This window comes from Sparus aurata, chromosome 23 (genome assembly GCF_900880675.1).
Source record: "Sparus aurata chromosome 23, fSpaAur1.1, whole genome shotgun sequence".
Taxonomy (NCBI): Eukaryota; Metazoa; Chordata; class Actinopteri; order Spariformes; family Sparidae; genus Sparus; species Sparus aurata.
The window spans coordinates 14939051-14964302 of NC_044209.1; the positions used below are offsets into that span (position 1 = coordinate 14939051).

Here is a 25252-nt window from a genome sequence, read left to right on the forward strand (position 1 = left end):
TGCCAAAGCTATAACCAGCTGATGTTAAAGCTGCTGCAAACATTGTTGTCGTTTCAGCTAACCTCCTCTACTTTTTACAATCAGCGACCCCCTCCCACCTCTCCACATCACCATATGAATGCGCCGCGGTAATCAGCAGACATAGCAGCAAGCGGGAAGGAGCTAGTCCTAAAGTCATATTATCGCTAAAGTGATTTTAATTCACCCCGAGGGGATGAATTATGAGCGGGTTTACCAAACTTCACAGCAATCTATCCAAAAGTTCTTTCACACGAAGTCAAACAACGTCAGCGTCTGCTGTTGGGGAGTTTGCAGAGGACAATCTGTTCAGTAGTTAGCTTCCTACTTTGTTAGGATAACAAAGTGACTGTCGTTGCCACTGCCAATCATTGTTTTCGTCTTTTGCATCATCATCACCACCCACCTTAGGCTAATCATAACAAACTGCTTCGAAGCTGAATCAGTCCCACGAGGCTGCTTGACTACACAAGCACCATCCACACAGGCTATAAATATTTGTTCAACCTATAAGTGGATCTCTGTCTCGTCAGAGACTCTTATCAAAATCCCCATGATTGCTAATTGGAGAAAGCTGTGAGCAGCTTTGTATCGCTACAGCATTTTTCCAAGAAAGGGAGTCTCATTTTCAGAATGAGGTCAGAAAAAGTTACTTTCACATCAGTTGGTATGACCTTCCTGAAGCATCCAGATGCTCCATGTATCTGTGTGGTTTCAAGGGAAAAGATCAGCCGGCTGCTGATTTTATTGGTGCTTCATTGATGTTTCCTTGCTGCTTTAGACATAAGGTGGGCAGGCTAATGATCCTCCAGTGTCCCAGAGCCAATCATTAGTGCTTTTTCCCAGCGACAGTCAATTAAACAGTTATTTCTGTTGAGAGCTGTGGGGTTTCTTAATGGTTTTAAAAGGAAATTTGCTTGATTAGTTGGTATTGACAGGAGGATTGGTTTAGCAGGGCTGCAGGTGTCGCATCAGACAATTGGTGAAGAAAGATCTGGCCTGAAGGTGAAGCTCTTAAAAGTCGATTTTGCATTTCCACCTTCGACTACGGTCAGGAGCTCACTTTAATTTCAAATGCATGCAGCTGAAATGAGATTCTTTCAGTGACAAGGTGCGGAGCTCAGATATCCTGAAGGAGCTTAGTGTAGAAGGGGTGCTTCTTTGCTCGAAAAAGAGTCAGCTGATCAGCATTCTGATCAGGATTCATTCTTGGCACCTCCTTGAAGAATTATTCCAGGCGTATCCAACTGGGAGGCGACCCCATGGCTGACATTACATAGACCACTTAGCCTGGGAAGACCTCAACATTCGAAGAACATCAAGGTTATATTCCTCAGCCGGCTGCCACCATGACTGGCCGCGGTTACTGTTATTTGTTGAATGAGCACAATCACTGAGTTTGAAGGGGAAAACAAAACAAAATGCATAGAATAAAACACTCTGTAGGATTTAATGTGTGGGGATTTAAATGTCACTGTGGCAAATGTTCAATTCTGAGACAATATGTTGTTTCGGTTGAATTAGACTTCATGGGCTGTGAGCACAATCTGATGCAATCTGAAGGTCAGAACACATTTTTGCATTATGTCACCGACATGTGTCTCTCGCTCTGTCACACACACAAACACACACATAACTAATGAAACCATATTTTGACAATGATGATGGTGCAGACATTCTGTTACAAGACAAACATGCAAGGCAGCTGTAGCACAATATTAAACAAATACATCTTTTTAAAATGGCAGTCATCAATTACATATTGATACTCTGATACCACTATTCATGCAACAGTGTGTTTAATGTGACTTAAATCTAATATTTATTTTATGAAGAGCCAAACTAATCCAAAGAGGGAAACAGCTAATGGCTTGTTTATCGCAACAGATTGGTTCATGACACACTGATGCACAGCTAATACAGATACAGATGTGCACAGTGTGACAGATGGTGCAGCGGGACATCGGTATGTCACAGTTCAAGTGACCATGAATTCCTGCCGAAGACAAGATTCACCCTCCTGTGGTAGCAGCTCTCAGGAATTGTGTATCTGCTCTCACCTTAACCTCTACCACAAAGATTTACATGATCAAGTGTTTCTTTGCACGTGTGATTTTGTGTGAGCACGTCCACGGATGCACACTACTCACCGTGTACTCTAACCATTTTCCCAGCAGAGGCCATCAGTACAACGGACAGAAATAGGAGATGTGAGATGGGGGGGAGGACAGGCAGAAGACAGCAAGGGAATGTGTGAGAGAGACAAGAAGAGAATTGAGAAGAAAAAACAATTTAGTTCAAAATGGAGACAGGACCATTAAGCTTCAGCAATGGCAGTTCAATCTCACAGAAAGCACATGGGAGGAGGCTATTCTGTTACGACACATTATTATTGTGTGCATCTGTGTGACAGTGATCATTTTCACACGTGCATGGTCCCACTGAGGGAATGTTTGGTCAGACATGTTTGTCATACGCATGCATACTATGTGATACCGGCAGACTTTTTTTTTTACTATTGCGTATTAAAAGAAATCACTGCCGTTAACCGATAAATGGTGAAACTGATTAATGGTTAACTGTTGACATCCCTATGTCATACTACTGTAACAGCCGTGACATTTCATCATAAACCTACGTAGCATGAAATGAAGTCACAACCAACCACAGCTAATTCCCATTTCCGCACAACATCCACACAGGAGATGCATTTAAATTTCAGGCTGTATATTTTCTTTAAAAAGGTATGAAGGGAGTTTTTCAGCCAGACACAGAGAGGCTCCACAGAGGGTCCTCAATCCCAGAGGGGAATTATTTTCCTCACAGAGGTGGAAGGTTCATGACCACCAGCCACACTATCATACAGTATATGCATAAGATCACCTGAGATGGTTCAGGTACGCAAAAATATTCTCTCTCAGGTGGTTAGTAACAAAGGACATAATGGACGATGTAGATGAGAAGTTGTGGCCAAATGTAGCAAACAGGGTATAAGCATTAGAGTTGATGTATTATCTATAGCTAAATAATCTTAATTTCAGAATATATTGCAATTGCAGCATTTTGGATTCATTTCTGTACCAATTACTATAAGATAATGTAAATACATGCAGTTAAGTCTTGTCACTGTTTTTGTTGGAACCAAATTTATTTTGAGGTCATGGCATAACAAGGGATAAAGTGTGATTATTGTTTTGGCAGCAGGTTAGTAAAGAGAATTGTCTGAAGTCTGAGTTTGGAAAAGGGAACTCAGTTCAGAGAAGTGTGTGCCTATCAATTGTAAAAAGTTGTAAAGCAGTTCTGCTTTTGCTGAACCTTTGTCACACTTTCAAAAATCTCTGACAGACTGTATGATGGCACTCTAGAGGAAACAGCAACCTCTCTACAAGACATGGTTAGGATGAGTGAAGAAAAACAAAACAGCTATCTGACACATTCACAAACAGAGACAGCATGTTTGTGTCAAGTTTGTGGTGGAACCTTCAGACCTTGAGGATATTTCATCCTGGCAGTGCCAGACGATACAAAAACACCACTTAAAGTGTCAGGTGTATTCAGTGTGCCATAATAACACATGAAGAGCTGCAGATAACAGGTTCAGTCCCATCTTATGTAATACATCACCCAGACTTTTCACGCTGTGAGTGATGTTGCATAACACAAGTGGTACACTTAATAAGAAACTGTTATGCGCGGGGTTCTGTTCATACTTAAGTTGCCGCTGTAGTAACTGTGAGAATCACAGTGTTCATTTGAGAGGAGACATGTGATGCTTGTTTTTAGGTTCATAATTTGATTTTAGATTACTACTTGAATAGTTTAACATGCTTTAATGCTCAAAAACACATTATTTTTCTCTGACTGTCCAGTGCAGCAGCATTATATTCCCCCTCTGTCTGAAACGCCCCCGTCACTTTAAGGTCCCCCCTCCTAAATACCCAGTCTCCTCTGATTGGTCAGCTCATACGTGCCTGATCCAGCACAGCTGACAGCTATAGAGCAGCTATCCTGAATCGAATTATCAAACTACCTGTTAGGCATAACTTATCCAAATATTTAACACGGTGATGTAGTGTGATGTCACAAAGTCACAGAGTTAAAGGCAGGGCTACTGAAGAGGCGTTTCAGGAACAGTGTTTCCTGTGGGAGAGAGGAGCTTTTGGACTGTGACTTATTCAACATTCAAGATCTTTTACATGCACAAGAACCTATACAAATCACTGACGGAAAGGGAAAAAAAGAAAACGCATAATAGGTCTCCTTTAAATGTTCCAGCAGCAAATAGTGATGCAAATTATCTTCCAGTAAAAACTGCCTGCCCTTTTTACCATCCCTCGGTCCCTCCTTCCCCTCTACTCATTATGGACCGTTATTGACAGAATATTGCTTCCATGTGCTGCTGCCCTCCAAATGATCCAATATAATTGCAGGTGAACTGAGCAATGTTTGTAGAAGGTTTGCAGAAAATAGGAGTCTGAAGCCATGCTGTTACAGAGGTTGATCCTTCTCTAAAGAGACAGTGGTGTTCTACTTTTTGAAACCAATGTTCTTTTTGTTACATAATATAATGTTTTGTAAGTAATTAAAGGGGGCCAAGTGAAAACACATACATGAATACTTACTTACGTAATTAAAGCATTACCTGTGATAGTGTAGGGGTAATAGTTCCAAGCCTTCTCTGTGACGTAGAAGATTTTAGGGACCACCGCTCTGGCCCAACTGGGCAGCTTGCTGAAACACAGAGAGAGTGGACTCATTTGTAAAGTAAAAGAGAAGAAGCAGAAGGACAGGCAGAAAGATTAGAGGACAGATGGGACAAATGGCTGATGCACAGTCAAAGTTATGCCCAACGTTTCTTTTTCCTGACCACCCACAAAAGGCAATGACAAGCATCCAACTGCGTGGAGCCTTAATGGAGGCCATTCAAGGCAGCCATGATGGCCCCTAGGGAAGTTGATTACACTGATTACACCCTCCACCCTGCAGTGGATCTTGCAGCGTGATAGATGCAGAGAGGGACACAGAGGGGGGAAAATACAGAGAACTGGTTATTACTAAGCACAAATGGATTCTAAATTCTGGCAGTAGCAGCCAAGAGGCCGAGCATCTTATTGGGCATCCAATCAAAATGTAAATGATTACTGAGGAAAGGGAACAACTGGGGCCAAAGCTTGGTTTGCTGGAGGGAAAATGGCCAAGCCACAGATCTGAGAAACACGCATTATTACAAGGAGAAAAACTCTGATTTTCCTTTTGAAACCTTGATACTTTTAACAATAGAACAATACGTCCGGATGATTGGAAACAGAGAGAATAAGTTACTGGAGATTAATCTTTGATCCAGACGTCTGCAAACTGATTTTCAGCCAACCAAGCATGGTAAATAGCAAGTTAGCAACCTTCGTTATGTTGCAGCAAATTTCACTTTCAGGATAATTCTCTTTTAAACCAGCCATTGATTAATTTCGCTCGCATATCATCACCCTCTTCCCATCTTATTCTGTGTCTGCCAGCTGTAATTGAATATGGAGATTACACTAAGAGTCAGTACGGACCACTGGGACCTGAGACAGACGCTCCCCTCTGGTCTCCCTCCAGTAGACTGTCAAACAGCCAGGGGAGAGTCCACACACGGCCGACTGGTCACATGTCCTCACACTGCCTGAAATACAGACTGCAGCTATAACACGGCAACAGGTGGTTTGTGGGTGGAGAGGCAGGCAGTCCAACAGCGACTGCTTAAATTATCTGTCACTTAAACTGACCTCATCTGCCCACACACACACAAAGATACACACACACAGGCACTAAACCTTCCTCTCCAAGTTTGTCAATGACACTTCACATTTCCCAAAGGCCCTCTTTTACTTGTCACTTCTGACCACAGGGCCTCACCCTCTCTCTGCCTCTCACTTTCTCCATGTGGCTCTCTCTTTCGTCTCGTTGTCTCGCTTTTGGGAAGGAGCGCCCCAGTTGTCTTTGACAGTCGTCGATTGTATCTTATCAGTCATCTTATCACACCAGAAGAGGACGTGTAAATCAAATTCTGCAGAGATACTGTGAAACAAATGGGCATAACCGCTCTTCAGTTTGAGTTTAAGAAGAGATTCAAAAGGAGTGAAACCTCATTTCAGCAAGTGAAACATTTCAGGGCCCTCATTTGTACATCAGATTTCATTTTGATCTTAAGAATGACTTGGGCAAAAAAACATGTGTTAGTAGTTATTCATTAAATCTAACTTTGATGTGGTAATGATCTCATCTCTAAGCTGGGGGTGCCAAACCATGAAACGTGATAACATCAGGAAAAACTTTTTATAATTCTGGTTTAAAGACCATTTTTAGCTAAAAAAAAATTAAAAGTATAATCATTATAACTATTGAATCATTTTTTTTTTTTCACTGTGCAGAAACATATCCAAAAGATGTCTTTGACAACATTGAAAAGAAGTCCAGTGGAGAGCCAGACTGAACGTTTTTTGTGATATCTTTTTTTGAGATGTCTTTTCAATGTCCACAAAGTTTTAATACATTTAATTTTAGACATCTTTTCAACTTGACAGACGTTTGAAGAATTTCTTGTGGTTCAAAAATAGGGTTAGGTGTGTTGATGATGGGCAAGTTTTCCTCCATGCAGCTGTGCACTACAGGGTGGATTTGAACCTTGCATCTAAACCTCAGTAGTCTGCAGGAGAGCTATACATCATCTTTATTAAACGTCATGTTTTGTCATTCAATCTTGGACATTACCCTACCTGACGAAGCCTGGATCACAATGACACGGTTTTCAATGTCTTAAATTACAAATACTCGGGGTGCCTTTTAGCTCAGTGGGTAGAGCAGGCGTCCCATGTGCAGAGGCTTTATCCTCGCTGCAGTGGCCCCAGGGTCGAGTCCCGGCCTGGGGCGCCTTGCTGCGTGTCACTCCCCCTCTCTCAACCTGTCTCCTGTCATTTCTCCCAGCTGCTCTGTCCATAAAGGCCAAAACTATATATATATATATATATATATATATATATATATATATATATATATATATATATATATATATGTATGTATGTATGTATGTATATATATATATATATATATATATATATCTATATATATATATATATATATATATATATATCTATATATATATATATATATATATATATATATATATATATTTATATATATATATATTTACATTTTACAAATACTCAATAACATACATATATATGTATGTATGTATATATATATATATATTTATATTTTACAAATACTCAATAACTCATGCCATACTTCCTTTTTTTGATTTCACACTTTGTCCCCCTCCATTACTAATCTGCAGTGTAAATGTAAACGTAAGAGCCTCATCAGTTTTTTTTATCCAACATCCCGATGGTTCTGAAAAGTCCTGGAAACAAAGCAGTGGGTTCAGTCAGTTTGAACTTCAAGCCTGTGTTGCCCGGCAGGACTAAACTGTGAAGTGAAACCCTCCATACATTGACGCCTTCATATCCACGTGTCCTGCCTTGGTTCAGCTGTCCATGTCAGCATGTTCTCCAGAGAGTGCACCGCAGCCGACCCCGTGCTCAGATCTGTCCATGGAAATCAATACTTTCAAATTACATTACTTTGATAACAGTTGGCTGAATTGATGGATTTGTGCTCCTGGTGTGGATTTATTGAACGCATTGACCGGGCGATGATATGCTTGCAGTATATGACTGGCCATGAGCTAACTGAATTATTGCTGTAGAAGTAAGCCATGCACTGACTTATGCACATAAAACAGCTGGGATAAAGAAAAGTAAATTGAAAAGAGAACCACAATCAACTGAAAAGAGAGCCAGTGAATAATACGAAGTCCGTGTGGTCACGACGTCTGAAGATGGTGGAGTGCACTCGGTTTACATGATGCTGTTGGACTGATAGATTGTCCAGTTTTACCGAATAAAGTATGGAGGACCAAACCTGACATAACTATAAATAAATAAATAAATAAATAAATGCATAAATAAATACATAAATAAATAAATAAATGCTGAAATAAATGTATAAATAAATAAATGCATAAATAAATACATGCATAAATAAATGAATAAATAAATAAATGCTGAAATAAATGTATAAATAAATAAATAAAAGTATAAATAAAAGAATAAATGCTTTTTATTTATTTATACATTTCTGTTCACCTACATTTATTTATTTATGTATTTCTGTTCACCTACATTTATTTATTTCTGTATTTCTGTATTTCTGTTCACCTACATATATTTATTTCTGTATTTCTGTGTCCATATGTAAATGAAGAGGTAGGAGGTCCTAACCTCAGTCAAGAGCATGATTGGTCAAATCAGAGAGCCAGACAAAAGCAAACGATTCCTGATCTCAAGCCTCCCTCTCTGTAACGTTGTAAACAGCTCCAGTTAGCTTAATGGCCTCGACCAGTGTGACAGGTTAACTGGCGTTCATTTTAACTTGCGAGGGTCCCAGATGTGCTGGTGGTGTGGTTTGAGAATCCTGTCTGGAGAGCCATGTCCGCTAACCAGGAAAAACATTCTGCTCATCGCTCCAAGTCATGTATACGTGTATTCATTTTGACGTGGCTTGAACACTTCTGTCCACACGGAGAAGCCGGGGCTGCGACTTGCAAACCACTGCTAGACGAGCGCTACAGAGCACAAATCGTCCAAAAGTGCATGTTGTTGGTCTCATATCTTTGTCGTGAATCTCTTCAACTCATGTGTGGAACAGTATCAAGCATTTGTTCACGCCGAGCGGCTCGAGAGCGGCGTGGACAGCGCTGTTAGCAGTTAGCTGCTAGTTAGCTTTTAGCTGCTCGCTGTAGCGCTAAGAGTGTAGCGTCCAGGTTAACTGTTGACACATGTTACCACCGAGAGTGAGATAGATGTCTGGGCTTTCCTGTGAACCATTGTCGCTACTGGTGTTTGCATCACAGGTTGATCTGGACGTCTTACGATTTGCCACAGCTGATTGACCTCACGCTGAGCTCGGGCTGGATGTCAACGTACTCTGCAGACTGTTTGACCAGCAGGCTGTATGACAGTGTACAGTTTTCACACTGACTTAGCTTCAGCTTAATAACGATGTATGCGGCTCGGAACGATGACTTTAAGTGACCATTTGAACAGTGCGGAATGAAAAATACCCGATGGTAACCGGTGTCACAAGGTAGCCTGGACGCTGCGCTACAGCGAGCAGCTAACATAAGAGCTAAATACAGTGTACAGGAATCAGCGCTGCTAGTAAGGCAGAAGTAGTAGACCCTCATCGAGCACACTCCTGTAACCAATCATGCTCTTGACTGAGGTTAGGACCTCCTACCTCCTCATTTACATATGGACACAGAAATACAGAAATAAATATATGTAGGTGAACAGAAATACAGAAATAAATAAATGTAGGTGAACAGAAATACATAAATAAATAAATGTAGGTGAACAGAAATGTATAAATAAATAAAAAGCATTTATTCTTTTATTTATACTTTTATTTATTTATTTATACATTTATTTCAGCATTTATTTATTTATTTATGCATGTATTTATTTCAGCATTTATTTATTTATACATTTATTTCAGCATTTATTTATTTATTTATGTATTTATTTACGCATTTATGCATTTATTCATGTATTTATTTATGCATTTATGCATTTATTTATTTATTTATACTTATGTCAGGTTTGGTCCTCCATAATAAAGTGGCCACTGAGTGTGTGATATATCAACAATAAATCCCTGATGTTAACTTACTTAACTTGCTGCTTTAAAAATCTTCTCCAGCTCATCCATCCTCTTTGTCTATCTCAGCCTTCGCAATCGTTACACATTTAATAAGGGAATCAATAAGCTGCTGGACCAAGCTCTCACCTGGCTTCACCTCATCACCGTTCTCGATGAAAAGGTCGAGTGTCCGTCATATCTTTGTGCTAATTCGCACAGCATTTTGTTTCCAGCGCACGGATGAACTGTTGCCGGTGTGTGTTGCATTCAGAGTGCATTCACAAATGAGGGTGAGACCGCACTTCAGACTGCACGCTGCTGCTAATTTAATTGTCATCTACATAGAGGAGAACGCACACAAGAGAAAATCATAAACTCAATCTCATGCTTATCAAGTTTAGAAAAGCTCAAGGCCAGTCTGAGCTGTATAATAGGCTTGGGGAGATGAAAACAGACACCTGACTATATTTTTACTGAAACCTGAACCTTTACCTGGAACACAAAGCTTGACGACATCTGAAAACTGCATTTGTTATAATCAGCATGACCTATACATACTCAGCTGTCTATATTAACAAGACTGCCTATAGATGAAGACGTGAACGCATCAGCTGACACCTTAACCTATGTCTAATCTTCATTTGACCAGTTTAACCTCAATTTGCACATCCATTTGCACTGCTTTACTTCCATTTGCACTGTTAACTGTAGCTACTGTTCATTTTATATCTTATATATATAATACTTTATATTTGAGCTTTTATTTTATTTTTAATTCTATTCTTAAGGTTAGGGTTTTTAATTTTAGTTTAATGTATGTTTAATGTATGTTTTGTGTTTTGTATGCCACTGGATACTTGAATTTCCCTCAGGATAAATAAAGTATATATATATATATATATATATTTTACCACGGAGGAGGATTGCAAGAACAATGAGCGTCAGTGACAGCTATGCAGCAAATCACATCGTTTTTTCTTTGTTGGATCTTTCCTTGAAGCTTTATAGTCAGCAGCAGTGACTCGTGACAGACTGCTGGGGATTATTAGAGTGAGATGAAATATGAGAATAAAATAAAGTCTTCAGCTTTGATGTTTCGTTGAAGCTAGACAATGATAGATAGTTTTCTCCTTTTGGGATAGGAGTATTATATAAGACACACATTTAAACCTAATGTAAATAATCAGCGTTGGGAAGTAACTTACACGTAACTAGTTACATGCTAAATAATTACGTTTTATTAAAGGACAAAGTCACAGAACTAAAGGCAGGACTACTGACGAGGCGTTTCAGGAGCAGTGTTTTCTGTAAAACATCAATCAAAAAGGGATTTAAATATAATAATAATAATAATAATAATAATAATAAAGTAACTTTACGTTGATGATGTAATTGAAATAGTTCCATTATTTATTATGTTTTTATTTATTTCATTAAACTGAGCATATGTAACAGGGCACTCACTTGTTGAGGTAGATTCGTTTCTCTGTGAACTGGCCTGATCCGTGCTCGGGGTCCTCATACGGCTCGTTCTGGACCACCTCCACACCTTCCCCACGTTCACTCTGCTCATGACTGTGTTTACTGATCATGTACAGCTGGCCAATCCGGTACTGAAAGACAGCAGACAGAAGACAAACAAACACAAAAAAGATCTTGATATTAGATCAATTGTTCTTTTCAAACTAGGGCGACATTTGGGTGTAGACATATCAACATTGTTAGGTTACAGTTCGGAAACTCCAAATGGAAATGATACATATACACTTTCTTTTAACTCAACAGCAGCCATAAAAATAAACACAGAGGGGAAAATACCAGGATTACCACTCTCGCTGCATGACACCTTGGAGGCTGTTGGATTAGGAGCTGTCTGCAGCATAGTGACAAAGACCTCATATCGGGTCATGATCGGCAAGCACAACAATAGTAACAGCAGCACCAGTAGCCAGTTAACGGCCCCTTGTGACACATCAGTCAGCAGACACATCTTTCACTAGCTGTCACTGACTGACCTACTTGGCCCAATGACAATGTCACTTTTGGTGGCCCTGACAGGCTGGACTCGGGCGTCACTTGGAAACTATTTTCCATACATTCGGAAAACGACAAGTGCTGGAGGGAGGACAGAGATTTCCGACTGCTTGTAGGCCTATTTCCGTGCCTGAGGAAATCGATCCGGCCCCGGTGGTGACTTACGCCTCTCTGCTGGAATGCCAAGAGTTCATGTAGGACTCAACTGCCACACACACAAGCAGAGCTCCAACCAAGGATAGCTGTGTTAAGCTAACGGAAAAAATGGACAAGGACTTCCTAGGATTTTGACTTGTGACTCACAAAAAGCAAGGAATGGGGAGAACAGAAATGTGATAGCGACTAGTGCGGAGAAATAAGCAGAGCCGGTGTGCGCCAGTAAACAAGCTGAGGATGTAAGTTCTTCTACCGCAGCGTTACATTATTCCATCTGACGGGAGGGCAAGAGGCTGAGGCGGAGTACTCCAAGCTGGAATGTGGACAGCGGTGTGTTTCTGACTGAACAGCTGTTGGAGTCTGGCATAGTTTTTCCACTCACAGTGCAGACATAATAGATGAGGAACCTGTATTCAAGTCGCACACAAACACACCTGACAGACATACAAAGCATGAAAAATTGTGCATACAATACATGTAGGACAAAATAATATTTTTGTTAGGCGGTTTCATCTCATCAGCAATTCTGTGTTACTAGTGAATCAATTAATTATCTAAATGTGAAGGGGGTCACTCATACTAACATGTTTTTTATTATTAACTGACATGTTTTATGTCATAAATCAAGACGTGAATACATCTCTTACGCTTTTTGTTAACCACTGACCTTAATTCAGGCCTCTTACCAAAAACCCATTCAAACTCGAGGCCACTGTGCCAACTCACCAGCCTCAACGGCCATCCACATGTTGCTGTTCCGACCCAGTACTCATTACTCTTTACTATATTATTGCCAAGTACACTGTCATACTGTGTCTACAAAAAAAACAAAACAGATTTTGTGGTGGTTCCCACAACAATGGGTGTCTCCGAGATCATATTTTGCCATGATCACTCACAGACACACATATAGAGACATGATGAAAACATCACCAGCAGACGCTAAAAAAGCCACTGACTCAGTGAAGAGGGAACTAGGAGTATATAAATGTTAACTAATTTCTGGTTTTAGGACTTGTTTGTGCAGCACTCTATATGTTAATGTAGTGTTTACAGCTTGTTGTGAACCCAAGGGGCCAACAAAAATGTATTAATGCAGATTTAAACAATTAGGAAAACTGTGTCGGGTGCAATGGCAGCATAATCATCTGTGTGAAACTGCACCGATATATGACATGTATAAAGAGACGTACAAGGAAAAAATACTAAGACATGCCAAACAATTTTTTTTTCTGCTGTTTGCAAAAGGGAATTATGTATTTCCAGGTGACATAACTGCCGTGATGAGTTTACATTATCTCATACAACCCTTGTGATGAGCGTCACAGTATCATTTTGATGAATATTTCAGAGGGTCTGTATGAAATGTGTCATCAGGGAGAGAAATGATGAAAGAGATTGAGAGTGGGGGGAGAACATGACATCCAGACAGCTAAAAGAGGGATCAATAATTACATTTCCAGAGATTCCTGTTTGGGCGAAAACAAAGATGAAGAGCATACATAAGTCTCCATGCGAGATGAAAAGCATCGAGGCAGCAGAGTGCCCACTCGAGAGGACCCCTGAGTGCCACTCTGATCACACTGATGGCTGGAAACATTAATGTATTAGCATTAAGCACCATCTTCCACGTTTCCCTCGGCTCATTCAGGGTTCAGACATATTGTGTAAACATGCCAGCTGTTGTGATGTTCGGCCTGCCTGCCTGCCTGCCTGCCATTGTATTCCTGTCTCATGTCTGCCTCGGAGATGATGAATGAGAGGCTGTTTTTATTGAAATCTTTGCTCTAATGATTCGGAGGGAAAAGTGGCCTTTGCTCACAATCAAGCGGCCATGAATAATCTCCTATTATCTCTCTTTCTCTCTAAGGACAAACAAGGCATTTGGCAGGATGGAGCGGAAAGATGCTGTTTCACAAGCGCAGGTGGAGTTTTTATCCTCTTTATACAACTCAGCGTATTGTCAGCAGATAACTTGGAAATTGACTAATGGCGAAGCATCGTTACACACGAAGCTACTCTTAGTGCCAGTTATCACAGGGGTTTGAGAGCTAAAAGACCACTTTGGATGGGGACACTGGCTGGGGCGCGCTGACCCAAGGAAAATAATGACATCTAAAAACTACCTTGACTTTGCTCTCTTTGCTTCCTTCCAAACTCTTTTCACATCACAAATGCTACAGTATTATGCAGTCAAAGGTGCATATAGAAGGCTGTAATGAGTGTAACAGAGGACTGAGCGAAGTGGAGGACAGAAGCTCATTTCAGGTTTTAAAAAAACAAAAAACAAAAAAAAGTAATTTAAAGTAATAATTGGACATTTTGGGAAATGCGCTCATTTGCTTTCAGGCAAAGAAATTAGATGCAAGGATTGATACAACTCTCATATCTGTCAAATAGGAAAGAAACAGCCTCAAACACTGGAAACCGGTCAGAGGCAATATATTAAATCTCATCCTATTCAAAAACGACAACACAAGATTTAGTCCAGCAGATAACACTGCCAAATGGCGACATGACATTTTGATACTGTAGTTTTTTTATGGATCAAACAAAGGAGATATAACATTTCATTTGGGAGCTTTAGAGGTGCCAGGCAGCTGCTTCGGTTCCTCTTGCTTCCTTATAGTCCTCATACATACCAACAGAATACAGTATATTCTACTATCGGATGGACAGTTATGATATGACAGCATGCTCAAGAAGATGAGATGGACCAATACGAGGAACAGGCAGACACAACAGCAGGATGCGGGAAGCACAATACATAACTCAACAAAGACTGGACTTAAATAGAAACTCAACTAATGACTGGATGAGGTGCAGGTGGAGAAAGGTGGAGAAAGAAGGAGCTTAAAGTCTAGCGCAACTGTACGGTTGTGTTCCAGTACTCATACTAACATGCTATTCATTATTTTTACTGGCTATTCTGACCCACAATCCTCTGCGCAGTGGTAGATATGTCACATCGACTGAGAGGGCACAGACAGATGACAGCTCATTGACAGCTGCAGCGGCGGAGTAGTATATCCCGGCACGCAGCAATGGGGGGCTGCAGCACATACTGCAAGTGAAAAGTCTACGATTTGGAATGCAGCATAGGTAACAGAAGCTCACAAAGGAATTGATGTCTGAGGTGAAGAAGAGCACAAACATTAATTATAATGAAATTATTCAAGCGAGCCCCCCGTAGCCCTGAGAAGCATAACTCCACCTGACTACAGCTGTGCAAATTCCTAAAATGATAAAAACTTTCGGTTTAACAAGCAGATACACATAGTACAAATGTCACGACATCAGCTCAACAGGGTAATGGCAGCAATTACATCAAAATGCAGTCCTCCACAAATACGAATTAATGACTCACATCCTCATTGTCGTAATATGAGCGCGATTTCCCCATGCAATGCAAAAAAAAAGTCCCCAAGAAACAACACTGGCAACCTTAACAGCGAAGTGCTTCACAGAAACATGCCAGTTTCCACATGAGACACAATTGAGCCACCACAACTTAATATACACATAAATGGTAAAATACAATTTCAAGATGAAAGCCTTAAGCCTTTGTGATCAAACTGTGTCTCTTTCTGCATCTCTGTTTCTCACACAACAGCAGGTGGCGGCGAGCTGTGGTCATTGTGCCGCAGCCAAGGAGTGTGTTCGTGTGAGTGTAAGATAAGAATCCTGACAGAGCCGCACACACACACACACGCACGTAAGACAATACTGGACAAAATGTGAACATGTAATTAAAATTTCGCCTCAGACACAGTAATTACTGCTGTGAGCGCTCGGTGATCTGGGCTAAATGACGGTGCTCCTGTTGAGCTAAATGGCTCCCGTGTTTATATGTGCATTTCAGAACTGTGAGTGTGTGAATGACAGAGAGGGACTGAGATCTGTATGTGTGTGTATCTGCGTAGGCAGACCACACTTAACACACAAAGAGGATCAATAAAATATCACATTACAGCCACAATCATTGTCTCAGTTCATTTGGCGATTATTACGTGGTTATTTATACTACTTAGCAGCGATTTGATGGTTATTTCTTACCATACCTTTTTATATGTTTGTGAAATGCATCCATATTGTTATATCTCATCTACCCATATGGTGGACGACATATTTCAACATTAGAGGGCGAACAGAGATATAAACACCCAGCCTCTCACAGCAGATGCACACAAACTGTGGCCAAATGAACATTTTCAGAGACAGTCGTATAGGCTGGCAGAGAAGGAGCTTAATTCGTTAAACCATATGCTAGCAAACATATTCCAAACCTTGGCTCACAAATGCATTCAATTATGGAATGAATAACACTGTACTAGAAAACAAATCTTTCAAAAAACATCGACCATGAGAGCTCCGTTGTTTACACCCAGCGGTCACATTTTGTTCTCTTCTCCGTGCTGTATCGTAGGCGACTGGAAGTGTTTCAGTCTCTTGAAGACTTTTCGCTTCTTATCCAAGAGGTTTCTTCAGTTCTAAATTCTGTGGTGGTGTGTCCTTACAGAGTCATTAAGGACACGTGTGAGCTCTGAGTTTCAGAATCGTTGACCCGACTGCCCTTCATGTGGGTTGCTAGGGCCAGGTGAGCCCAGGTGTGAATGGTGCTTAAATCACTCCTTTGAGGACAACAATGTCAACATCTTGGCCAGAGAAGACGGATCGATGTCCAACTGGCACGGCTGTCTTTGAACAGACAGGGTGGCCTACGACATTACTTATCGCCCACCGACAATGCAGCACTAACAACCATTCACACCTGGGCTCACCTAGCCCGAGCAACCCACATGAAGGCCGGTCGGATCAACAACACACGAGTGTCCCTTGCATATGGTTGCAAAGACAGCGTGCATGTCTATAAACTCAGCTGCAAGAAGCAGACTCAATTTCTTCCATCAGATGAAGAAAAACAACACTCACACATACAGCGACAGCGTGCATTGTGCCTTCAGGCAGTCTGAGAGAGCAACTTCCATCTACTTCTTCATCTCGCAGACTTAATGAAACTCACCAGCTTCATGGTAAACAGAGAACAGCTAAATATCAAACATACAGATCACGGAACTCCATTAAAAATACAACCATGAGGCCCGGTGGTGGGCACACAGTTGCAGGAGCTCATACGCTGTAACAAATTACACTGTGCTGCAGGGCTGAGCTGTGTCAGGGCTGTTGAAGTCACATGGGATCTCTTCCATAAAAGGAAAATGTAAACACTCATAGTTGAGACAGTCGAGTTTGGCTGACGTTGTGGCGGGCGAAGTTACAGAAAGAGTAGAGCCGGTGAGGTAGAAAAGGAGTGATAAGAGACGGAGCGGTGTGTGCACCTGATATGATAGAGAGGCAATCTGTGTTATAGAAAACACAGACAGAAGAGGCAGCAAATGTCATGGCTGAAATTATACAGAACGCTCTCCGGAAATTTGAAAAGAGTGTTAAGAAACAGACAGTATCAGCGCAATAAAATCAAATCATAGTTTTTATTGGATAGATCATCAGAACGGATGGCTCAACCAGCCATAAAAACCTGATAAAGGTGACTCAGTTTTGTCAAACATGATGAAATTCAACTCAATTCGAAACCAACACAATAATCACTCATCTCTAACCCTCCTGGCTACTAGTCTATGCTCAGTCCTTGTCTCTGTCCTAACAGTATTTCTCATGAGGTTACCTCACGTTGCAAAAAATCCCTCAGTCTCTAGCTCCGATTTTCTTTCACAAGGACTGAGCTACAACACACACATCACACACTGCTGTTTCAGCAGATATGCTGTTGAGAACATACCGTATGACCGACTACAACTGCTACATTTCGAGCAGATTCAGCACAATTTGAAGGTGGATGTTAACTCCCTGTAATGGTTTTATAGGTTACAGTGTTGGTCGCATTGGCAAAGTAGGAGGATGGCAGCTGGCTGGGGGGGAAGCATGTTGTGGTAGCTCAACACCAGTAGACAATTGCCTTTCCTAAATTCATGGCCTCAGTCAAAGAGTCCAGCAGCTAAGAGCGAGGGCGCGTGACAGGTCTGAGAGTAGATGAGTTAGAGTCAGCGCCTTTTTCTTCTGGAGGAACGGGAGGTTCAGTTTCCACCAAAGTGGCTCAGAGTATGCCTTTTGCATTTTTGAATAGTGCACTTGCTCCCTCAAACTAAAAAGAAGAAAGGTATTTTCTAGAGAACAATGCTACAGCAAGTCCTCCTACACGAGATATACACAGCAGTGTATATAGTAGTCGTGTCCTTCAATTTACTTCAACAAAGCACCAAGAGTCTGAAAGACTACACACTGGCCCTCTAAACTGTAGTTATACATATCTTTTGTCATCTTTGACAGAAAATTGAAGGGTAAATATAAACCTTTATTATAGGGTCATTTTGTGAACACCAACCTGATATTTCAAGGGGGCTGCCACTCAACATGGCTAAGAACCCCGGCATTAGACGACCCTCATACATTTCCTGACATGTCAACAGTGTGTGACATGTCAGGAAATGCATGTGGGTCGTCTATCACTTGGTTGATGCACAGCCACAGTTTTATAGATCTGTCCATATTAGTTTTAGACAATCAGGCTTTTGAAATAAGATTTCTGCCCCGCCTCAGTCCAGTGGAGGGGAATGGAATATAATTTCCATTGCTCAAATGAACATCACTGGGTGAAAATTCGCTATGCACTTTAGTAATGGAAATAAATAAAACATATTGTAGAGGCACTATTAGCAGTGGATTGAAGTGGAAGTGACAGCGGCCCTGATACGGACAGCGAGGTCACCTTAAAGACACCTGCCAGGAGGGGCGTAACTTATTCATCCTGCTCGCTGCAGGTGGGGGGAGGGCGCTCGCCTGTTGTGCATCCCTCTCCACCCCTTTCTCGCTCACTTCCCCGCCACCCGTCTCTTCTCATCACGCATCTCCGCAGTGTCCGAGGCCACTGAACCAAAGATTACATAACGTCAAGATCACTCACTACGGATCACTCCACTACGCATCATCTCTGCTCCCTGCTTGGCATCGCACTGGGTGGCCGACTGAAGTGATGTGTTTATATGCATGCAAGTAACAGGAGAGAACAAGGGTGAGGGGAGAGGGCTGGGGTTGAGGTAGAGGGGGAGCTGACGAGAAGGAGAGAGAGAGAGAGAGAGAGAGAGGAAGGCAATAGAAGACGTGCAGGAAGCCATTACATAAAAGGATTTGATTGAGGACAGCTGTCTCTCTTCTTTGCCCTCCCAACTACTCCTTTTCCTCTCCCCATTTATATTATGCATGCCACTTTCTCCTCCGGGCCTTTTCTCTGGCAACATTTTTTGACTTTGCATTACTGACTCCTTTCCACTTCCTTTTTTTTTTTTCATTTCCTCCCCTCACTGTCGTTGCCTCTTGACTTCATGAGCCAGCTTTGAAAGTGTCATTATGTCAGACATTCTTCTGATCCTCTAGTGACTGAAAGCACCACACAGAACTCCTTCTTTCAACCCTTTTATAATACCTTTAACAGTATGTCGCAACAACACATTAGACCTCGACTAAGCCAGGCGAGACAGCAGTATACAATCATGTTGCCTTGATGATAAATGCCTGCAAAGTGAGACAGTGACATACCATTTTACCATGAACTATGTATGTGTTTACACGCAATTTCAGTCATGTCTGATGATTTGCTTGCTCTCAATCGTAAGAAACACTCTTTGTCAAAGTAATACAATAGCTGTGGAGACTTTTAAGCCAGGATTGTGTGGAGGGCAATTTATCTGTCAGGTGGTAAGTCGGCCACAGCATCATATTAGTAGCCCCTTGATTGATTGCCAGGGTCCCTCCGGTAAATGTTAGGTTGTCATTTTTTGCTTTTAGTGAACAACATCTACAGGATGGATTTGCACCAAATGTTGTGAAGACATTCGAGGTTCTAAGACAATGCATTGTAATGACTTTTCCTCTAGAGCCACTATGTGGTTCACATTCATGATTTCGGATGGATATCAGAATTTCACTGCTATCACTTTTGATATTGTTAGGTTGGAGGAAATTACAGCTTGAGTCTACATCCAAACCTGGCAGTTAAGAGATGTCGCTGTTGGGGAGATTTGGATTATCAAAGGAGCTAGTGAATCAACACAGTACATGAACTGTAGAAGGGCACCAAGTAAAGCACGTGAGTACCTCCAGCAGTTGCCTTTATCTGCATCAAAATGTAATCTTGCAGTGTTTTTGTGTAATCCCACAGAAAAACCAACCAACCAACAAACGGACACAAGTGAAAGCATAACCTCAATACGCTCAGCAGAAACGTGAAACCGCCATGTTTGACTATTGAGTATATTTTTAGGGAAACATTCAAACCAAATCCAGCGGTGCGGCGAAACAGAGCATTTGTGCGGCGTTACGGGAGTGTGGGAGTGTCCCTCCATGACTGTGTGTGTGTCCTGTTGTGAACCCCCCGCTGATCAGTTTGCCAAGAGGAGAAGCTGTTATGTTGTTATGCCACTAGCATGCTGGTCCTATGGATTAGTAATAATAAAATCATTCTTTGGAACCCACTGCGGCCACCAGTGTCACAGCCAAAACACATTGCCCTCATTAAAATGAATAGGAAGACCTGCGTTTTCCCTGAATGTACCTAAAACATTACAGTTAAGCCTGAAAATGATAACAATTTAGTCAATATATAAACATGTTGTCATTTTGACATATCTCCGCAAAGCAAATCAACGGCCAGTTTTCTACCTGGAAGTGACTGTCGTTGTACAGCACAATGCAACGATGATTCGGTCTATAGCGCCATCATCACGTTTATGACTAAATACCTGAATAATAATGACATTCCTGTTAGTTTCAGCTGTGCTTTGTATTCAGCACTAATGAGCAAATGTTAGCATGCTAACCAGCTATCCTTATCATAAACATGTTAAATATTATAGCTGCTAAACATCAACATGATGTGAGTATGTTAGCATACTTATGATAGCATTTAGCCTCAAAGCACCGCTGTGCCTAAACACTGTCTAAAAGAGCCGCTGGCACGGCTGCAGGCTTGTTTATCCTAAACTTACATGTTCAAAAAGCATCAGTGTCTTTGGCCTTTTGATGTTTAACTGCTGACACCCCCAATGATGCCGGTTCACTTGATATACTGAGACCTTTAAGTGCAGGGACTGCTAAACTGAAGTGTAGAGCCTGTGGATCGATTTCTGTGTGATGTGAGAAAAGGATGAAATCAGAGGAGAACAGTCAGAGAGGGACACAAGCAGAGATAAATAAAAGGACGTCATAACTCGATTTAATCTAATGAGTGCTGCCAAAGGATCTTTATCAAATGCTGAGGCTGTTGATGGATCATATCTGTTTCCTCATACACGTCATACGGGTGTAGTGCACACACAAAAACACAGCAATTTAACTGGGAACGAATGGAATCTTTGTTTTACTTTGCCACCCAGTCTGTTTAACATCACTCCCTGCAAAGTTTAATTCGAAGTCAGTAAAGAGCAGGAGCAGGGTTGGATCAATCAACCTCCCTGTGGACGAAAAAGAAAGAGGCAAAACCCACAGCTGGATGCTACAGCGTGCTACAGTAAATGCAGAACTGCAGATTTTTCATTGATGTCATCTGTGTCTTACACGTAATATGCACGTGTGGGCACACACACACAAACACTGCGTTACAGCAGCTGCGCTCATCCTGCAGACACTGCAGCCGATTGCAACCTAAGAATGATTTGCTTGCGCGCAGGTGGTTGGGTAGTTAGAGCGCATGCCATAAACGCAGCCGACCCCGGTTTGATTCCAGCCGGAGGTCCTTTGCTGCATGTCACATCCCCCTCTCTCTCCCATGTTTCCTCTCTGTCTACTGCTAATAAAGGTGTCTATGCAACAAAAAAATCTCTAAAAAAAAAGAATGATTTGCTTTACCTAAACACACCACATTCCCAGTCAATTCCTCACCTCTACTTTCTCAAATAATGAAGCCTTGAGCAAGAAACAGGTGATTTTCTTTTACAGGCCTTGTTCAATATTAGATTGATAAACAACCCTGCCTTCGTGTTATGTAAGATTTTTGTCCCCTCGGTTCCACTCTGGAGTGTTTTGGTACAACTTCAATTTCTGGTTGCTTGGGGAAACCCATCTCATTTATTATGCATAGATAGAGAAAGAGCACAGTGTACTTTGTAGAGCCCTGCTGAGAGATGAGAAAAAAGAGAGAAGGATTGACCACAAATGTTATCAGTGTTTGATCTTGCATGAAATATCAGTCTCTCCATCTGCTTCTACTTCTACTAAAGCTGTGCATCCCCACTGTTGATGGAAAGGGTAAAGCAAATGCTGAACATGGCTGACAAAGCGACTGCAAGAAGAGAAGCCTGTTCAGTTGGCTTCAGGATGATTATCTGAAATATGTGTAGTCAGATTATGTAAAGTATATAGTCTGACCACACATCCTCACTATGTTGTGGTATTTTCCCTCTGCTATGTGTTATGCCAACAGCTAAGAAATTTCTGGTTGTGCAGCAACGCCTGTGACGAGGTCGATTATTTCCTCATTCTTCTGTTTGTTAAATTTGGACTGTTGTTGTCGCCTGTTCGTGTTTTTTGCACTTGTGTGGTCATTTTGCAGCTGGACGTGGTACACAGTCTCTCTGTTAGCACTCGTCCCTACTAGAGCGTCCCGTGTCCTTTGTTTAATCGCCATTCATCTAACCCTGCTTTTCTTCAACTTCTCCAGTGATTGATCTACTTCTGGATCAGCTCCTTGGCCTCACCACGACCCAGTCTCCTCCTCTGTATTCTGTGGAGGAAAGCTAATTAGTCCATGTGCTGGACTACAATTAGTAGCTCACATCTAGCACTCGCAATTCAAAATAAAATGAAACCAAACAGCTGTGTCTCACGGACGTGGTGGTTTTGTAACTAATCCTTCATGAGGGTTTCATATTGGTGTTTTTTATTTTTTATTTTAAAGGTGCCATACATAAGAATTGGAAACCTGTCAAATTTTTTTTTAAGTATTAAAACAAACATGGGACAGTGTATTGTTTCAACAGAGTAACTAACTGCTGCTAACTGCAGCTTCTTTTAGCTAGTTAGCTTAGTTAGCCATGCAGCTAGCTGTCCAGAGGGACTGGGAGCTAGGAGCACCGGGGGAGAGTTGGTGTTTACCTTAAGATCAAGATGGGCCGGGGCTAGCTGGTTAGCATGCTAACTTCAATTGATACAAAACTGTTTTTTCTTCACATTAAGTTGACAGTTCAAGTTAACTCTTTTTTAAAAATGTTTTCTTTAAATAAATAAAAAACAGACCGCACCTTGAAACACTTTAATGGTTTGTCATTTATTTTCTTCAAATGTAAATTTGATCATTGATGTATTAAATATGACCAATTCCCAATACAGATAAATTCAAGGTTACAGTTTGATTCTGACAGCAACAACAGCCTTCCTTTGCAGTTTCAGAGATGTATGGAGCAGACAGAAAGATGACTAGAACACAAACACAGCAGTGCAAAGTTGCATTCAGTATAAGTATGCATTTAAGTCAAGCCAGTGCACTGATTAGTCAGTTCAGTGTGACATAAAAGGAGTCCCAAACCATAATCCAATAATAACTATGATGAGAAGAACAGAAACAAAACTTGCAATTGTCCACAATATTACTTCAGCGTCCTATTCAGGCCAGCAATACTGGGGTTGTTCAGACTGCTACGTCGAATCAGCTCTAGGAAGTTGTTCCACAGGAATTGAAACTCGTCCTGTTAAAAGGGGAAAAGAAACAATTATTTATCACAGTGGCAAATGTAAAAAAAACAGCTACATTTAGTTACATTTATAATCAAATGACTTCACAATGTCTGATGTCTTCACCTTGGTACTGAGTGACGTACGCATCAGACTTTCTCTTGTAGTAGATGAATCCAGAGCCCACAATAACAAAACCAATCATCAGACCACACAGTCCCACAACTATTTTAATCCGTTCTGCAGCAGGAAGGGAGGGGTCTAAAAATGTGAGGAAAAACACCATTTATGCATCTGAAATATTCTTATCCTGCATGCAATTTGCATCACAGTGGCACACCAACCCCAGACATGAAGCGCTGGTTTAGAGAGGGAGAAGTGCTCCACCATGCACGTAATTTTTTCCCCAGCAGTCGGGTGGTGCTCCAGGTAGGAGTGAATCTGGTAGTACCAATCCCCGTCAGACATGGCTTCAGAAAAACTGACAGCTGAGGTCACTTCCTGGCCGTTGCGCAACCATGTCAGCTGAATTTGTTTTGGATGGAAGTTATAGGCACTGCACACCAGCACAGGCGGGTGCTTCAGTGAGTTCAGCTTGACAGTGGGTGCAGCTGTAAAGTTACCTGAAAAGAAAAGTTGATGTTTCATATTTTCTATAAGGAAAAAAACACAAGCACAGCATTTGTGTTTCTAGATGGCAAATTTTTTCATTGCATATCAAAGATGAGTACGTTGTGAATTACTGCACATTTCTGAATCAGTTGTGCTGTGCTACAATGCTGTTAACTGGGAGTTATGTTTTACAATACAACCTGTGCTTTTCCTGCTTCGACAAGTCCAAATATCTGTTCTTTGGATGTCCACAGTATCTAAAAATCCATTTATTGAAAGTAATCTTAAGAAAAACAAACATGTCTTACCTAAGTCTTGGATGTAGTCTTTCCTGTCTGTGCACAATAGTTTCTTTTCAAATGCTCTCCGTAGTGCATCATATGGATCTGAGTTCCAGTCTTTTGCCACTTCAATTGAATAGTTTGTGAATCCCGTCCAGTTCCCTCTTGTGCTGTTGAACTCCTTCATTACCTTTTTGTTGAAACGATCTATAAGGATATACTCTATATCTTTCAAACCTGGACCCTTGAATGTACAACATGCTGAGGTTTGTGAATAATCTTCGTTTGAGAAAACTGTCATGAAAGGAAAAAAAATTGAATTAACATCAAATAAATTTGTACAACACATTTCACTTAAACTTCACTGATGCATTTCAACATTAAAAGAAAAGCAACTCACCTAGATTGACAAGAGACAACATCAGACAAAATAGGAGAATATGCATGTTTCCCTAACTACAGGAACAAAGCTCGCCTGGTGTTCACAGATACTCGGAAATGAACGCAGGTTCACTGACATTTTAACAATATAAAAAAAATGTGCCCGACCTCTTGCTTGGTTGAAACTCCCTCCTCCTTTGGTAGTTCCTTGTTTCAGTGTCATCCAAAACACAGTTAACAAACACAGAAACACCACACCCAGAAAAAGAATGACAGAAGCGAAACATAAG

The 25252-nt window shown here is 41.2% G+C and overlaps 2 protein-coding genes and 1 long non-coding RNA gene across 4 annotated transcripts in view; 1 reads left to right on the forward strand and 2 right to left on the reverse strand.

Moving 5' to 3' along the window:
* Positions 1–25252, reverse strand: part of LOC115575537 (cytoplasmic phosphatidylinositol transfer protein 1-like) — a 52360-nt gene that overhangs the window by 7003 nt on the left and 20105 nt on the right. Inside the window, exons 3-5 of the mRNA XM_030407703.1 lie at positions 11221–11369; positions 4661–4749; positions 2169–2176 (exon numbers count right to left, since the gene is read on the reverse strand). Coding sequence (XP_030263563.1) covers positions 2169–2176; positions 4661–4749; positions 11221–11369 — 246 coding nt within the window. The remainder of the gene's footprint in view (positions 1–2168; positions 2177–4660; positions 4750–11220; positions 11370–25252) is intronic.
* LOC115575540 (uncharacterized) lies at positions 11753–22806 on the forward strand. 2 transcript variants are annotated; one of them, XR_003982683.1, is made up of 5 exons: positions 11753–12185; positions 13817–13871; positions 15560–15616; positions 19974–20110; positions 22679–22806. It is a non-coding gene; the product is annotated as an uncharacterized LOC115575540 (long non-coding RNA). The 2 variants fall into 2 exon arrangements; XR_003982684.1 differs by having other exon boundaries at positions 15560–15610.
* On the reverse strand, positions 23255–25178 carry LOC115575538 (rano class II histocompatibility antigen, A beta chain-like). The gene is made up of 5 exons (XM_030407704.1): positions 24982–25178; positions 24609–24875; positions 24033–24311; positions 23815–23949; positions 23255–23702 (listed from the first exon to the last, which is right to left on the reverse strand). Exons 1-5 carry the CDS (start codon positions 25025–25027, stop codon positions 23653–23655), a joined length of 777 nt encoding a protein of 258 aa, XP_030263564.1. The 5' UTR covers positions 25028–25178; the 3' UTR covers positions 23255–23652.

Excerpts from the sequence above, each read along its gene's own strand:
- LOC115575538 (XM_030407704.1), bottom strand. The coding sequence starts at position 25,027 with ATGCATATTCTCCTATTTTGTCTGATGTTGTCTCTTGTCAATCTAG. Across the intron at positions 23,950-24,032 it reads ACCAGCGCTTCATGTCTGGG|ACCCCTCCCTTCCTGCTGCA; the intron begins GTTGGTGTGCCA and ends TCACATTTTTAG. Across the intron at positions 23,703-23,814 it reads GTACGTCACTCAGTACCAAG|GACGAGTTTCAATTCCTGTG; the intron begins GTGAAGACATCA and ends CCCTTTTAACAG.